At 36.7% G+C, this 17,494-nt stretch overlaps 1 protein-coding gene across 6 annotated transcripts in view; it reads right to left on the reverse strand.

Annotated features, from left to right (window-relative positions):
• Positions 1-16,507, reverse strand: part of LOC107618686 (uncharacterized protein At4g17910) — a 21,570-nt gene extending 5,063 nt beyond the window's left edge. For 2 of the 6 annotated variants that reach the window (XM_021110572.1, XM_021110571.1), the window contains exons 1-3: positions 658-907; positions 528-564; positions 144-265 (exon numbers count right to left, since the gene is read on the reverse strand). In XM_021110572.1, coding sequence (XP_020966231.1) covers positions 144-265; positions 528-564; positions 658-768 — 270 coding nt within the window. In that variant the 5' untranslated portion in view covers positions 769-907. Of the gene's footprint in view, positions 1-143; positions 266-527; positions 565-657; positions 908-2,634; positions 2,734-16,488 lie in introns of those variants that run through there. The other 4 variants (XM_021110570.1, XM_016320815.2, XM_016320817.2 and 1 more) reach the window with 4 other exon arrangements.

Genomic DNA, 17,494 nt, shown 5'->3' on the forward strand with positions numbered 1-17,494 from the left:
CTATGAAAGATGAGTTTTGATTCTTGAAATATGACGCTCTATGTGAAGTTACAGTAATGATTCACAAGAAATGACTCGATCCAAGCCAAAAGCATTATCTATTTCATAAAAAAAATGATTTGATAATAGGAAAGAAAACATACCGTGAAACACAACAGCATAGGAACAACAATAATAATAAAATCCAAAGACAATGTAGATAAGTATGCTTTGAAATTACTAGACTTGGAAACTGCATCATCATTCTTCTTCTTCAAGAAGGCACCTATCATTGAGGAAATAAGAAAATAGAAGCAAGATATGAGAAAACAGATGCTGAATCGAAAGAAACCACATGGTCAGAGACAGGCAGATCAGACCAAAGGGAATCAAAGCGTAAGTTTTGAGAAATTGTAGAGTTCGAATGAACTATAGCAGTTGAGCACAGCAAAACATAGGTAGGATGCGGTGCGAATGAAGTAAACAATAATTAAAAAGGCCAATTTACACATTTTGAAAAGAGAGATGAGCATGGAAATGGGACTGACCAGTTGCAGAAGTGGAGTGTCGAATAAGGACCAACATCTGTAGCGGAAGGCAGAGAAAACAAGAACCGGATCATCATCATCATCATTTATGCATGAGAAGGATTAGATTGGAGGAGGGAGAGTAACTCACAGGGACAGTAATCGTAAGAGCAATGATTTCGAGAACAGAGGATCCACTCAAATTGCTCACAAATTCTTCTTTGAGATGCTTGTTGGAGTTGAAGGATTTCAGAGGATCCATGGCACCCACACTGAGAAAAAACGGTACAGAAATGTGATATGCAAATTCAATTTATTTGCGAGGCTCAGCTCAAGTGTTGATCATAAATAAATAAACTAGGGCTCCATTAAGGTAAATTGATGAATTAATTGGATGGAGCTGCATAAAAGATTATTCAAAAATAAAATAAATAAAAAATAACAAAAAGTAAAGAATAAATTATACTTACAAGTTACACTCACTCGGAGTTTATTAAAATTACACACACCACCACAATATTTTACTAGTATATATTCACCTCTCTAGCATTATATTTAATGAGATGTGCTGTCTCTATGAATTCATTAAATTGAATATTATTAAATTAAAAATATGTTGTCAGACGTCATCGTTAATCCATAAGTCCATGCATAGAAACAAAAGAATAATATAAAAATCTCTGGATTTTAACTTTGTTACGGGGAATATTTTGTCATTTTAATTGAACAAAGCAAAAATAAATGGAAAAAAGCACTAATCCACATGTATAAGGATTTGTTAGTTACATCAACGCCAAGAGGTCTAAGTGTAAGAAGTTCCATGAGTGCCATGTTGGTTTAGAGCCTCTACTATAATCCTTGCTTCCTTGGTTCGAAACTTACAATCAATGTAATGTTTACAGTGCATGTAATAAAGGGGTGGTAAATGTATACGGTCAACTAAAGGAGTGGTGTGTGTAATTTGATAAATCTCAAACAAAAAAGAGATTCACATAATCACATATATGTATTAAACAAAATTCATCATATGTTATATACAATAATAAATCTCAACACAAAGTGAGCAAGGTTCACATTTACAAACCAAAATAAAGCATGAAATAACCAACAAAACACAAGATATAGTGATATACCACATCCCTAAACTTCCAATAACCTTTCACTCTAATTAAGAGCAACAAACTAAGATAATATTCTTAGTCCGCCAATAGGTCTACTCTATGATTTTCACAAATCATTGTTCTCAAACAAACTATGATTTCATCCTCCAAAACCATGATCCATATAAAGAAACTTCAAACCATTTTTGGGAGTATATCTCAACTCTTCTAGCCCCTTTTATCTTAAAGGATATGTCTCAAATCTGAATCAACATTCTATAATGCTATAGCTTTTATATATCACTCCCAAATGCAGCGCCATAATTCAATCTCCCTTGCCAGATTCAATTGCGAGGGGTTTGAATAAAAAAGAGGCTCCATATAACACAATAACAACAAAAACAATCAGGAGCAGAAGTATCGTAATCCCAATATTATTACTTATGTTGTAGGCATCAATCAACACAGTTATCACTTACAGCAACAAATTCTAAAAATATTAGCAGCAACAAGCCAAACAACATTTAAGATTTTCACTTATAGCAGCAGAAACAACAACACTGGTAAGAAAACAAAGAAGAACGACAGATCAGCAGAAGCAACATCGCACCTTCTACACAAATTCACAGAACAGCAGAAGCAGAAAGGCGGGCGTAGCGTGGCGTGAGCGGAATCAGAGCATCAGAGAGTCATTGTAGCAGCAGAATCAAAAGCACAGAGCAACATTTAACGAGAAAGGAGACGGTGGCGGTGAACCGGAAAGGCGCAGGCGGCAACGGCGACAGAAGAGCGGCGGCGATGAACAATTGGAGATGGAGATGAATCAGATTATCAAAATAGCTTTCTCCTCTTTTAGGTTAAGTATGTAACAGGGAAGAGATTCAACTCCATGTTTCTTCTGATAGAAAAAAAAAAGGAGTAGTTGGAAAAGCATAGGGAGACCATATAACATTAAACACTGCATAAAACATTATACAAAAATAAAATAAATAAAAAATAACAAAAAGAAAAGGATAAATTACACTTACAAGTTACAACCACTCGGAGTTTATCAAAACTGCACACACCACCTCACTATTTGACTAGTATACACTCACCTCTCCAGCATTATATCTAATGAGATGTGCTATCTCTATATGTCCATTAAATTGAAACATTATTAAATTAAAAATACGTTGTCAAACGTCATCGTTAACCCATAAGTCCATGCATGGAAACAAAAGGATAATAGAGAAATCTCTGGATTTAAACTTTGTTATGGGGGGTATTTTGCCAATTTAATTGAACAAAGCAAAAGTAAATGGAAAAAAGTACTAGTCCACATGTATAAGGATTTGTTAGTTACATCAACGACAAAGGGTCTAAATGTAAGAAGTTCCATGAGTGCCATGTTGGTTTAGAGCCTCTACTATAATCCTTGCTTCCTTGGTTCGAAACTTGCAATCAGTGTAATGTTTACAGTGCATGTAATAAAGAGGTGGTGAATGTACATGGTCAACTAAAGGGGTGGTGTGTGTAATTTGATAAATCTCATACAAAAAGGTTCAAAGGTTCACATAAAGGTTCACATTAACAAACCAAAATAAAGCATGAAATAACCAACAAAACACAAGATATAGTGATATACCACATCCCTAAACCTGCAATAACCTTTCACTCTAATTAAGAGCAACAAACTAAGATAATATTCTTAGTCTGTCAACAGGTCTTGTAGTAACCGAAAAGAAAAAAAAATAACAAAGGAGGGAGAGCATGTGGAACAAAGGAGGGAGAGCACGTGGGGGGCACATGCCCCCAGTTAAACACTTCTTTTCTCTTCTCCGCTCCCCCTCCTTCGACAATCCCCTTCTTTCTTTCATTTTTCTTTTTATTTCTTCCTAACAATAATACTAAAAATCTTCTCTTCTCTTCCCTTCTCAACTACAATTCCTCATCTCTTTTCTTTGAAATCAACCACCCAATATCATCAAACTCATCTTTATCATCTTGCTTTCTTTGCTTCTCTACTCTACCTCTATTTATTCAAAATCTTATTTTCTCAAAACTTCCAAATCATGTGATTTCAACTTAATGAGTGAAAGAAGCATTCAACTTTGAGTTTCGCTTATTATTGAGACTTCAAGGTAACTCTTTGACTCAATAATTAGCTATATCTCAAATTTTTAGCATTCCTATACTTGTGGACATAGCAAAATCCAAAATTAGGGTTATTAGGGTTAGGAAATTTGGGGCTTCTATCATATTGAGTAAGATTATGTGAATTGACAATATTAGTAGCTCACAAATATTATTATTGTCATATTTCTAGAGTTGTAGAGTTATTGGACATTATTTGGTAGCTCGTTGACGCACTCAGAGTTGCTTCCGGTTCTTTGGAATCAAGTTGTGAGTGGATATTATATCTATAATTATTTTTAAATATATTATTATCAGTACTTTTGTTGAATCATTATTTTTGGAGTTTGAAAATATTTTATTATCGTGATTTTTGAATTTTTGAAATGAATATTGATTTGTGAAACTTACAGTTTTATAAAAATACACACGAGACGAAATTTATATATTTTGTAAAGCATACATGTTTTCTTATTTGATTTTATTAAATCTTAATTAAATTTTAGTATGCAATATTATATATATTGATTTGCTATGGAATTTAGTAGTATGTTATAAGCATTAGAGATTTTTATAAGTGATTTGGTTTGGATTGGTTTGGGAGACTCTGACTAGAAAACCGTAGTTAACGGCGGTTATGACGTTAACCTAGATGCATCTGGCTCAGACCTCAGCTAGCAGGGGCGTTGCTAGCCTAATGTGTATGCCATACGTTGGATCTGTTATACCGTACGGGCACACTAGAGGAAAGGGCTACCCTTAGAGGTGGAGCCGCCCTAGGTGTGTAATATTTGATTTGATTTGACTTCTGGAATGAGAACTCCCATTTCAGTTCATCCGCTTAACTATTTATCTATTTATTTGCATAATTAATTAATATGAATTTCTCATCTCTGAAAAGAAATATAATTTTCAAGGTAAACTCTGTATTGTCTCGTGTGGGTTATAGATGTAATGTTTGCTCACTGAGTTGCAAAACTCACCTTATTATATTCCCATGTTTTTTAGATACAGGAGTCATTCCAGGTTCCATTCCACCTGCCCCTCAGTAAATCTTAGTCATTTTGGTGAGCCCTTCTTCTTTCCAAGGGCTAAGTCATTATGTAATGTAATGGAACATTTGCTCAAAACTTAGATTATGTCAATGCTCCATATGTCACAGGCAGGATCCTCGTGTGGGTTATGTTATTTTGAATCTTGAACTGTTTAGATAGTAATTATAAGTTGGTTATGTAAAACTTATGGATTTAACTATATACTCTAGTTATCAATGTGATATATATATTATGCGTATTTTGGATATGATTGGAATATGTTGTTGTTGTTGTCTTTGGAAATGGATGTGTATTCTTGATACAGGGAGTTAATATTCATGTTGGTAAGGTCCTAGAAACAGAGGAGATTCTGTTCGTTTTTCTGAAAATTTGGTCGTTTGGCTTGCTAAGGGACTTGTCCCTTGAGCGCCAGTCATGGCTTGGTTCGGGCCATGACAAAGTGGTATCAGAGCCTTAGGTTTTCCTGTGTAATATGAAGCAAGTGTTCTTTAGTAAGATCACAATTGTGCAAATGAAAATCGGCTCATTTTCACAAAGTGTGATGTTACTAGAGGCCTATAGGAAGTTGTCATCAATCCTTTGTTCTCATAATTCTTTCTGTCTGTCCTATTCTCTTTGAACTCCATATACATATGTCATTGGTGATTCAATCGCTTTACTTACTCGATAGGTGGAAGATTCCACCTAAGAAAAGACGTGGTGGAGCTATTGGTGCTCCTGATACTGCTGAATCCAATAGGGCAGTTTCTCCGCCACTTGGAGCACTTCAACAAAGGCCAAGGAGCCAAAAGATAGCTGATAGGCGCGAAGGAGAGATACCCCATGAGAGAGTTCAGGAGAACCCCGCAATAAGAGATGCTCAACCGGACTTAGCAGCTGAATTAAGTGGAATGAATCAAACCCTTAATGCGGTATTACAGGTCCTAACAAATCAAAAAAGGGGCGGAGCAGGAATTCTTAATATGCCAAATCCTCATCCTCATAGAGTTCATCAATTGTTTGGGGATCAAGAGCCACCAATTGAGAAGTATTTGAAGCTGAATTCGTCCACTTTTAATGGAGATTCATTGGATGAAGATCCACAACAATATCTAGAGGATGCAAAGAAAGCTATTCGAGCTCTCAAGTGCACCAAGGAATGGGCTGTTGAGTTAGTATCCTACAACTTGCATGGTTCAGCAAGATATTGGTATGAGTCTCTTCTTGAGAGCAAAGAAGCAGCTGGACTTCCTCCTCCTTCTTGGGAAGAGTTTACTGAAGAGTTCTTCGCTCGATTTTATCTAGCTAACAAGCAAGCAGAAGATGCAATTGCCTTTGAAAGATTAAGGCAAGAGAATATGACAATGACTGAGTATGCTAAGGAGTTTACTAGACTTTCTAAGAGTGCTCCGTACTTGGTGAATTCAGAAGAGATGAAAGTTCGCTGTTTCGTTCGTGGATTGGTAGAACATATGGTCACTACTCTTATGCCTGAAGTCGGACGCATGTCTTTTAAGGATGTCCTAAACTCTGCTTATAGAATTGAAGCTGGGATAGCGGAGAGAAATGCTTTAAGGATGTTGGTAAGAAGCCTAAGATGAAGGGACAATTTTCTGGTGGATCTACTTCAGGAGGATTTCAGTCTTATCATGGTCAAACTAATCAGCAAGGTTATTCGGGTTATCGAGCTCGTCCTCAAATATCTTTTGGTGGGGTTACTTCTTCTGGATCTGCTCCCATGAGTGTTTCGAGTCCTAGACCTTTTGTTAAGCCCGCTTCTCAATCTAGTGCACATGGTTCAAATCAGACAAGGCCAGCTCAGCCCTATTGTCTTTAGTGTGGGAGTTACCATTCCGGTATATGTTTCAAGGCTACTGGTGCATGTTTTGGTTGTGGTCAATCTGGTCATCTTAGGAGGGATTGTCTAAATCCTAGAGGAGGCTTTGCTCCAGATATTGCACGTCCTACAACACCAATGCCACCATCTTCAGCTATGTCTATTGGAAATTCTTCTGGTCCTAGTGCTAGAGGAGCAGGTGGCAGGGGTCAGACTTATAACAGAGGAGGGAGCCAAAGAGGAAGAGGTCAGGCACGTGTGTACGCTTTGACACGTTAGGATGCTCAAGCTTCTAATGCTGTAGTGGCAGGTACTTTACAAGTTTGTTCTTTAGATGCTCGAGTGTTATTTGATACGGGTTCTCATTATTCATATGTATCTCCACATCTTGCATCTCATTTCGATAAACAACATGAACTGTTATCCCACCCCTTTCATGTTGGCACTCTACTTGGAGTCTCCATGGTGGTTCGAGTCGTGTTTCGGTCTTGTGTTGTTAGAATTAATACGGTTGAAACCTTAGCTGATTTGATCCTTTTAGAACCAATGGAAGATATTGATGTCATCTTAGGCATGGATTGGTTAGCAGCTTGTCATGCTGATGTGGGCTGTTACTCCAAAACTGTGAAGTTTGACATACCGGGTATCTCACCTTTTGTTTTTAAGGGTGATGATTGTCCCACTTTAGCTAGCATCATCTCATCTATGAGTGCGATGCAATTGATGGATAAGGGAAATCAAGGATTTCTGGCAGTTGTTAGAGATGTTAATGCCGAAGTTCCTAGTCTTGATCAGGTTCCTTTTGTTAGAGAATTCTCTGACGTGTTCCCTGATGAGCTACCGGGGATGCCGCCTGACCGTGAAGTTGAGTTTTCTATAGAATTAACTCCGGGAGTCCAATCTGTATCCATTCCTCCCTATCGTATGGCTCCAACTGAGTTACGAGAATTAAAAGTTCAATTAGAAGATATGCTAGAGAAATGATTCATTCGTCCTAGCACTTCTCCATGAGGAGCTCCTATTCTATTCGTAAAGAAGAAAGATGGAACGATGCGACTATGTGTGGATTATCGTCAGCTCAATAAGATAACTGTTCGCAACAAGTATCCATTGCCAATGATTGATGATTTGTTTGATCAACTTCAAGGAGCTACCTATTTCTCAAAAAATCGACTTGCGTTCAGGGTACCATCAATTGAAGATAAAAGAGGAAGACATTCCAAAAACTGCTTTTCGTACTCGCTATGAGCACTATGAGTTCTTAGTAATGTCCTTTGGTCTGACGAATGCGCCTGCAGCTTTCATGGACTTAATGAATCGAGTCTTCAAATCTTTCTTAGATCACTTTGTTATCGTCTTCATCGATGATATCTTGGTGTATTCGAAAAGTGCTACGGAGCATGAGTATCATTTGAGGATTGTGTTACAAACCTTAAGGGATCACAAGCTTTATGCTAAATTTTCTAAATGTGAGTTTTGGCTTGATCAAGTGACATTTTTGGGGCATGTGGTATCAAAAGATGGAATCATGGTGGATCCAAAGAAGGTGGAAGCCGTTCAGAAGTGGCCAAAGCCTACTACAGTGACAGAAATTCGTAGCTTTCTAGGGTTGGCCGGCTACTATCGGCGATTCATCAAGGACTTCTCGAGAATTTCAGCACCATTAACCAAATTAACTCAGAAGAATGTAAAGTTTCAATAGTCAGAAGCTTGTGAGGAAAGTTTTCAGACACTTAAGGCTTGTCTAACCTCAGCACCAGTTCTTGTTTTACCTTCTGGGTCTGGGAGATTCTCAGTCTTTTGCGATGCATCTCGGATAGGACTGGGTTGTGTATTGATGCAGCATGGCCGCGTTATTGCCTATGCCTCGCAACAACTCAAGAAGCATGAGCAGAATTATCCAACTCATGACCTGGAAATGGCAGCGGTCGTCTTTGCTTTAAAGATTTGGAGACACTACCTTTATGGTGAGACCTGTGAGATCTATACGGATCACAAGAGTTTGAAGTATATATTCCAACAGAAGGATTTAAATTTGAGGCAACGGAGATGGATGGAGTTACTAAAAGATTATGATTGTACTATTTTGTATCATCCTGGAAAGGCAAATGTTGTAGCAGATACTCTCAGTAGAAAATTTATGGGTAGCTTGGCCATCACTCTTGCAAGGAGACCAATTATTGAAGAAGTCCATCAATTGGAGGCCGGTGGAATTCAATTTGACCTTGGAGAATCAAGAGTTTTCTTAGCACATGTTCGAGCCCAATCTTCCCTGATAGAACAGATCAAGGTTGCACAAAGTGATGATCTGAAATTAAGAAAGCTTATGGAAGATGTTCGCAATGGGAGGAACTCAGACTTTTCTGTTGATCAAGATGTTTTGCGTTGTGGTCAACGCTTATGTGTGCCAGATAACCCCGACTTGAAGAAAGCTATTTTGGAAGAGGCTCACAATTCTAAGTACACAGTTCATCCAGGCTCCAATAAGATGTATCAAGATTTAAAACAATTATTTTGGTGGGAAGGCATGAAAAAAGATATAGGAGTTTTTGTTTCTCATTGCTTAACTTGCCAACAAGTTAAAGCTGAACATCAAAGACCTGCTGGGTTATTACAACAGATTGAGATGCCTGAATGGAAGTGGGAAAGGATTACGATGGATTTTGTAACAGGTTTACCTCGTAGCTTTAAGGGTTTTGATTCAATTTGGGTAATTGTGGATAGAATGACAAAGTCAGCTCACTTTCTTTCGGTGAAAACAACTTTTAGTGCAGCTCGGTATGCTCAACTTTATGTTGATGAGATAGTTAAACTACATGGAATTCCAGTGTCCATTATTTCAGATCGCGGGCCCCAGTTTACCTTTTATTTTTGGAAATCTTTTCAAAAAGCGTTAGGAACTCGTCTGGATCTTAGCACAACTTTTCACCCTCAAACCAATGGACAATCAGAGAGGACGATCCAGACATTGGAAGACATGTTAAGGTGTTGTGTTCTAGATTTTGGTGAAAATTGGGACAACTATCTACCTTTGATTGAGTTCTCTTATAATAATAGTTATCAAGCCAGCATTCAAATGGCACCATTTGAGGCTCTTTATGGGAGAAGATGCAGGTCACCTATTGGGTGGTTTGAGGTTGGTGAGGTTAAACTTTTGGGGCCAAATTTGGTACAAGATGCAGTTGAGAAGGTTCGCATAATAAGAGAACGATTATTAGCAGCTCAGAGTAGGCGAAAGGCTTATGTTGATAACAGAAGGCGTAACTTAGAGTTTGCAGTGGGTGATCAGGTATTTCTTAGAGTGTCTCCTATGAAAGGAGTGATGAGGTTTGGGAAAAGAGGCAAGCTTAGTCCTCGCTACATTGGTCCATTTGAGATACTGCACAGAATAGGTGCAGTTGCTTACCGCTTGGCATTGCCGCCTGAGTTGTCTATGATTCATCCAGTCTTTCACGTATCAATGTTGCGCAAATACCTTCCCGACCCATCTCATGTGCTTGCACCACAAGCTAAAGAGCTAAAGGAAGATTTATCATTTGAAGAGGAACCAGTGGCTACAATTGATCGCCAAGTAAAGAAACTACGTTCTAAAGAGATAGCATCTGTGAAAGTTGTTTGGAAGAATCATTCGAAAGAAGAAGCAACTTGGGAAGTGGAGGATGCTATGCGCGACAATATCCGTATTTGTTTGAGTCTAAAGGTAACTATCACACTTATCACCGTATATAAATTCGAAATTTGGGGACCGAATTTCTTAAGAGGGAGAGAATGTAGTAACCGGAAAGTAAAAAAAAAACAAAGGAGGGAGAGCACGTGGGGGGTACATGCCCCCACTTAAACACCTCTTTTCTCTTCTCCGCTGCCCCCCTCCTTCGACAATCCCCCTTCTTTCTTTCATTTTTCTTTTTATTTCTTCCTAACAATAATACTAAAAATCCTCTCTTCTCTTCCCTTCTCAACTATAATTCCTCATCTCTTTTCCTTGCAATCAACCACCCAATGTCATCAAACTCACCTTTATCATCTTGCTTTCTTTTCTTCTCTACTCTACCTCTATTTATTCAAAATCTTATTCTCTCAAAACCTCCAAATCATGTGATTTCAACTTAATGAGTGAAGGAAGCATTCAACTTTGAGTTCCAGTTATTATTGAGACTTCAAGGTAACTCTTTGACTCAATAATTAGCTATATCTCAAATTTTTAGCATCCCTATACTTGTGGGCATAGCAAAATCCGAAATTAGGGTTATTAGGGTTAGGAAATTTAGAACTTCTATCATATTGAGTAAGATTATGTGAATTGACAACATAGGTAGCTCACAAATATTATTATTGTCATATTTCTAGAGCTGTAGAGTTATTAGACATCATTTGGTAGCTCGTTGATGCGTTCAGAGTTGCTTCCGATTCTTTGGAATCAAGCTGTGAGTGGATATTATATCTATAATTGTTTTTAAATATATTATTATCAGTACTTTTGTTGAATCATTAATTTTGGAGTTTGAAAATATTTTATTATCGTGATTTTTGAATTTTTGAAATGAATATTGATTTGTGAAACTTACAGTTTTATAAAAATACACACGAGACGAAATTTATATATTTTGTAAAGCATACATGTTTTCTTATTTGATTTTATTAAATCTTAATTAAATTTTAGTATGCAATCTTATATATATTGATTTGCTATGGAATTTAGTAGTATGTTATAAGCATTAGAGATTTTTATAAGTGATTTGGTTTGGATTGGTTTGGGAGACTCTGACTAGAAAATCGTAGTTACCGGCGGTTATGACGTTAACCTAGATGCATCTGGCTCAGACCTCAACTAGCAGGGGCGTTGCTAGCCTAACGTGTAGGCCACACGTTGGATCTGTTATACCGTACGAGCACACTAGAGGAAAGGGCTACCCTTAGAGGTGGAGCCGCCCTAGGTGTGTAATATTTGATTTGATTTGACTTCTGGAATGAAAACTCCCATTTCAGTTCATCCGCTTAACTACTTATCTATTTATTTGCATAATTAATTAATATGAATTTTTCATCTCTGAAAAGAAATATAATTTTCAAGGTAAACTCTGTATTGTCTCGTGTGGGTTATAGATGTAATGTTTGCTCACTGAGTTGCAAAACTCACCCTATTATATTCCCATGATTTTTAGATACAGGAGTCATTCCAGGTTCCATTCCACCTGCTCCTCAATAGATCTTAGTCATTTTGGTGATCCCTTCTTCTTTCCTAGGGCTAAGTCATTATGTAATGGAACCTTTGCTCAAAACTTAGATTATGTCAATGCTCCATATGTCACAGGCAGGATCCTCGTGTGGGTTATGTTATTTTGAATCTTGAACTGTTTAGATAGTAATTATAAGTTGGTTATGTAAAACTTATGGATTTAACTATATACTCTAGTTATCAACGTGATATATATATATATATATATATAATGCGTATTTTAGATATGATTGGAATATATTGTTGTTATTGTCTTTGGAAATAGATGTGTATTATTGATATAGGGAGTTAATATTCATGTTGGTAAGGACCTAGAAATAGAGGAGATTCTGTCTGTTTTTCTGGAAATTTGGTCGTTTGGCTTGCTAAGGGACTTGTCCCTTGAGCACCAGTCATGGCTTGGTTCGGGCCATGACAGGTCTACTCTATGATTTTCACAAATCATTGTTCTCAAACAAACTATGATTTCATCCTCCAAAACCATGATCCATATAAGGAAAATTCAAACCATTTTGGGGAGTATATCTCAACTCTTCAAGCCCCTTTTATCTTAAAGGATATGTCTCAAATCTGAATCAACATTCTATAATGCTTTAGCTTGTATATATCACTTCCAAATGCAGCGCCATAATTCAATCTCCCTTGCCAGATTCAATTGCAAGGGGTTTGAAGAAAAAAGAGGCTCCATGTAGCACAATAACAACAGAAAGAAACAGGAGCAGAAGTATCGTAATCCCAATCTTATTACTTATGTTGTAGGCATCAATCAACACAATTATCACTTACAGCAGCAAATTCCAAAAATATTAGCAGCAACAAGCCAAACAACATTTAAAACTTTCACTTATAGCAGCAGAAACAACAATACTGGAAGGAAAACAAAGAAGAACGACAGATCAGCAGAAGCAACATCGCACCTTCTACACAAATTCAAAGAACAGCAGAAGCAGAAAGGCGGGCATGGCGTGGCGTGAGCAGAATCAGAGCATCAAAGAGTCAGTGTAGCAGCAGAATCAAAAGCGCAGAGCAGCATTTAACGAGAAAGGAGACGGTGGCGGTGAACTGGAAAGGCGCAGCGACAACGGCGACAGAAGAGCGGCGGCGATGAACAATTGGAGATGGAGATGAATCAGATTATCGGAATAGCTTTCTCCTCTTTTAGTTTAAGTATGTAACAGGGAAGAGATTTAACTCCATGTTTCTTCCGGTAGAAAAAAAAAGGAGCAGTTGGAAAAATATAGGGAGACCATATAATATTAAACACTGCATAAAAGATTATACAAAAATAAAATAAATAAAAAATAACAAAAAGGAAAGGATAAATTACACTTACAATTTACAACCACTCGGAGTTTATCAAAACTACACACACCACCTCACTATTTGACTAGTATACACTCACCTCTCCAGCATTATATCTAATGAGATGTGCTGTCTCTATATGTCCATTAAATTGAAACATTATAAATTAAAAATACGTTGTCAAACGTCATCGTTAACCCATAAGTCTATGCAAAGAAACAAAAGGATAATACAGAAATCTCTGGATTTTAACTTTGTTATGGGGGATATTTTGCCAATTTAATTGAACAAAGCAAAAGTAAATGGAAAAAAGCACTAGTCCACATGTATAAGGATTTGTTAGTTACATCAATGCCAAGGGGTCTAAGTGTAAGAAGTTCCATGAGTTCCATGTTGGTTTAGAGCCTCTACTATAATCCTTGCTTCCTTGGTTCGAAACTTGCAATCAGTGTAATGTTTACAATGCATGTAATAAAGGGATGGTGAATGTACATGGTCAACTAAAGGGGTGGTGTGTGTAATTTGATAAATCTCAAACAAAAAGGTTCAGAGGTTCACATAATCACATATATGTATTAAACAAAATTCATCATATGTTATATACAATAATAAAGCTCAACACAAATAGAGCAAGGTTCACATTAACAAACCAAAATAAAGCATGAAATAACCAATAAAACACAAGATATAGTGATATACCACATCCCTAAACCTGCAATAACCTTTCACTCTAATTAAGAGCAACAAACTAAGATAATATTCTTAGTCCGTCAATAGGTCTACTCTATGATTTTCAGAAATCATTGTTCTCAAACAAACTATGATTTCATCCTCCAAAACCATGATCCCTATAAGGAAACTTCAAACCATTTTGGCGAGTATATCTCAACTCTTCTAGCCTCTTTTTTCTTAAAGGATATGTCTCAAATCTGAATCAACATTCTATAATGCTTTAGCTTTTATATATCACTTCCAAATGCAGCGCCATAATTCAATCTCCCTTGCCAGATTCAATTGCGAGGGGTTTGAACAAAAAAGAGGCTCCATGTGGCACAATAACCACAGAAACAATCAGGAACAGAAGTATCGTAATCCCAATCTTATTACTTATGTTGTAGGCATCAATCAACACAGTTATCACTTACAGCAACAAATTTCAAAAATATTCGCAGCAACAAGCCAAACAACATTTAAAATTTTTCACTTATAGCAGCGGAAACAACAACACTAGTAGAAAAACAAAGAAGAACGACAGATTAGCAGAAGCAACATCGCACCTTCTACACAAATTCACAAAACAGCAGAAGCAGAAAGGCGGGCGTGGCGTGGCGTGAGCGGAATCAGAGCATCAGAGAGTCAATGTAGCAGCAAAATCAAAAGCGCAGAGCAGCATTTAACGAAAAAAGGTGACGGCGGCGGCGAACCGGAAAGGCGCAGGCGGCAACGGCAACAGAAGAGCGGCGGCGATGAACTATCGGAGATGGAGATGAATCAGATTATCAGAATAGCTTTCTCCCTTTTTAGTTTAAGTAAGTAACAGGGAAGAGATTCAACTCAATGTTTCTTCCGGTAGAAAAAAAAAAGAGCTGTTGGAAAAGTATTGGGAGACCATATAATATTAAACACTGCATAAAAGTTTATACAAAAATAAAATAAATAAAAAATAACAAAAAGGAAAGGATAAATTACACTTACAAGTTACAACCACTCAGAGTTTATCAAAACTATACACACCACCTCACTATTTGACTAGTATACACTCACCTCTCCAGCATTATATCTAATGAGATGTGATGTCTCCATAGGTCCATTAAATTGAAATATTATTAAATTAAAAATACGTTGTCAAACGTCATCGTTAACCTATAAGTCCATGCATAGAAACAAAAGGATAATACAGAAATTTCTAGATTTTAACTTTGTTACAGGGGATATTTTGCCAATGTAATTAAACAAAGCAAGGGTAAATGGAAAAAAGCACTAGTCCACATGTATAAGGATTTGTTAGTTACATCAACGCCAAGGGGTCTAAGTGTAAGAAGTTCCATGAGTGCCATGTTGGTTTAGAGCCTCTACTATAATCCTTGCTTCCTTGGTTTGAAGCTTGCAATAAGTGTAATGTTTATAGTGCATGTAATAAAGGGGTGGTGAATGTACTTGGTCAACTAAAGGGGTGGTGTGTGTAATTTGATAAATCTCAAACAAAAAGGTTCAGAGGTTCACATAATCACATATATGTATTAAACAAAATTAATCATATGTTATAAACAATAATATAGCTCAACTCAAAGTGAGCAAGGTTCACATTAATAAACCAAAATAAAGCATGAAATAACCAACAAAACACAAGATATAGTGATATACCACATCCCTAATCCTGCAATAACATTTCACTCTAATTAAGAGCAACAAACTAAGATAATATTCTTAGTCCGTCAATAGGTCAACTCTATGATTTTCACAAATCATTGTTCTCAAACAAACTATGATTTTATCCTCCAAAACCATGATCCATATAAGGAAACTTCAAACCATTTTTGGGAGTATATCTCAACTCTTCTAGCCCCTTTTATCTTAAAGGATATGTCTCAAATCTGAATCAATATTCTATAATGCTTTAGCTTTTATATATCACTTCCAAATGCAGCGACATAATTCAATCTCCCTTGCCAGATTCAATTGCGAGGGATTTGAACAAAAAAGAGGCTCCATGTAGCACAATAACCACAGAAACAATCAGGTGCAGAAGTATCATAATCCCAATCTTATTACTTATGTTGTAGGCATCAATCAACACAGTTATCACTTACAGCAACAAATTCCAAAAATATTAGCAGCAACAAGCCAAACAACATTTAAAATTTTTCACTTATAGCAGCGAAAATAACAACACTGTTAGGAAAACAAAGAAGAACGACAGATTAGCAGAAGCAACATCGCACCTTCTACACAAATTCACAGAAAAGCAAAAGCAGAAAGGCAGGCGTGGCGTGGCGTGAGCGGAATTAGAGCATCAGAGAGTCAATGTAGCAGTAGAATCAAAAGCGCAGAGCAGCATTTAACGAGAAAGGAAATGGTGGCGGCGAACCGAAAAGGCACAGGCGGCAACGACGACAAAAGAGCGGCGGCGATGAACAATTGGAGATGGAGATGAATCAGATTATCAGAATAGCTTTCTCCCCTTTTAGTTTAAGTAAGTAATAGGGAAGAGATTCAACTCAATGTTTCTTCCGGAAGAAAAAAAAAGAGCTGTTGGAAAAGTATTGGGAGACCATATAATATTAAACACTGCATAAAAGATTATACAAAAATAAATTAAATAAAAATTAACGAAAAGGAAAGGATAAATTATACTTACAAGTTACAACCACTCGGAGTTTATCAAAACTACACACACCACCTCACTATTTGATTAGTATACACTCACCTTTCCAGCATTATATCTAATGAGATGTGCTGTTTCTATTGGTCCATTGAATTGAAACATTATTAAATTAAAAATGCGTTGTTAAACGTCATTGTTAACCCATAAGTCCATGCATAGAAACAAAAGGATAATACAGAAATCATTGGATTTTAACTGTTTTGGGGGATATTTTGCCAATTTAATTGAACAAAGCAAAAGTAAATGGAAAAAAGCACTAGTCCACATGTATAAAGATTTGTTAGTTACATCAATGCCAAAGGGTCTAAGTGTAAGAAGTTCCACGAGTGCCATATTGGTTTAGAGCCTCTACTATAATCCTTGCTTCCTTGGTTCGAAACTTGCAATCAGTGTAATGTTTACAGTGCATGTAATAAAGGGGTGGTGAATGTACACCGTCAACTAAAGGGGTGGTGTGTGTAATTTGATAAATCTCAAACAAAATGGTTCAGAGGTTCACATAATCGCATATATGTATTAAACAAAATTCACCATATGTTATATACAATAATAAAGCTCAACACAAAGTGAACAAGGTTCACATTAACAAACCAAAATAAAGCATGAAATAACCAACAAAACACAAGATATAGTGATATACCATATCCCTAAACCTCCAATAACCTTTCACTCTAATTAAGAGCAACAAACTAAGATAATATTCTTAGTCCGTCAATAGGTCTACTCTATGATTTTCACAAATCATTGTTCTCAAACAAACTATGATTTCATCCTCCAAAACCATGATCTATATAAGGAAACTTCAAACCATTTTGGGGATTATATCTCAACTCTTCTAGCCCCTTTTATCTTAAAGGATATGTCTCAAATCTGAATCAACATTCTATAATGCTATAGCTTTTATATATCATTTCCAAATGCAGCGCCATAATTCAATCTCCCTTGCCAGATTCAATTGCGAGGGGTTTGAAGAAAAAAG

This window comes from Arachis ipaensis, chromosome B09, assembly GCF_000816755.2.
Source record: "Arachis ipaensis cultivar K30076 chromosome B09, Araip1.1, whole genome shotgun sequence".
Lineage (NCBI taxonomy): Eukaryota > Viridiplantae > Streptophyta > Magnoliopsida > Fabales > Fabaceae > Arachis > Arachis ipaensis.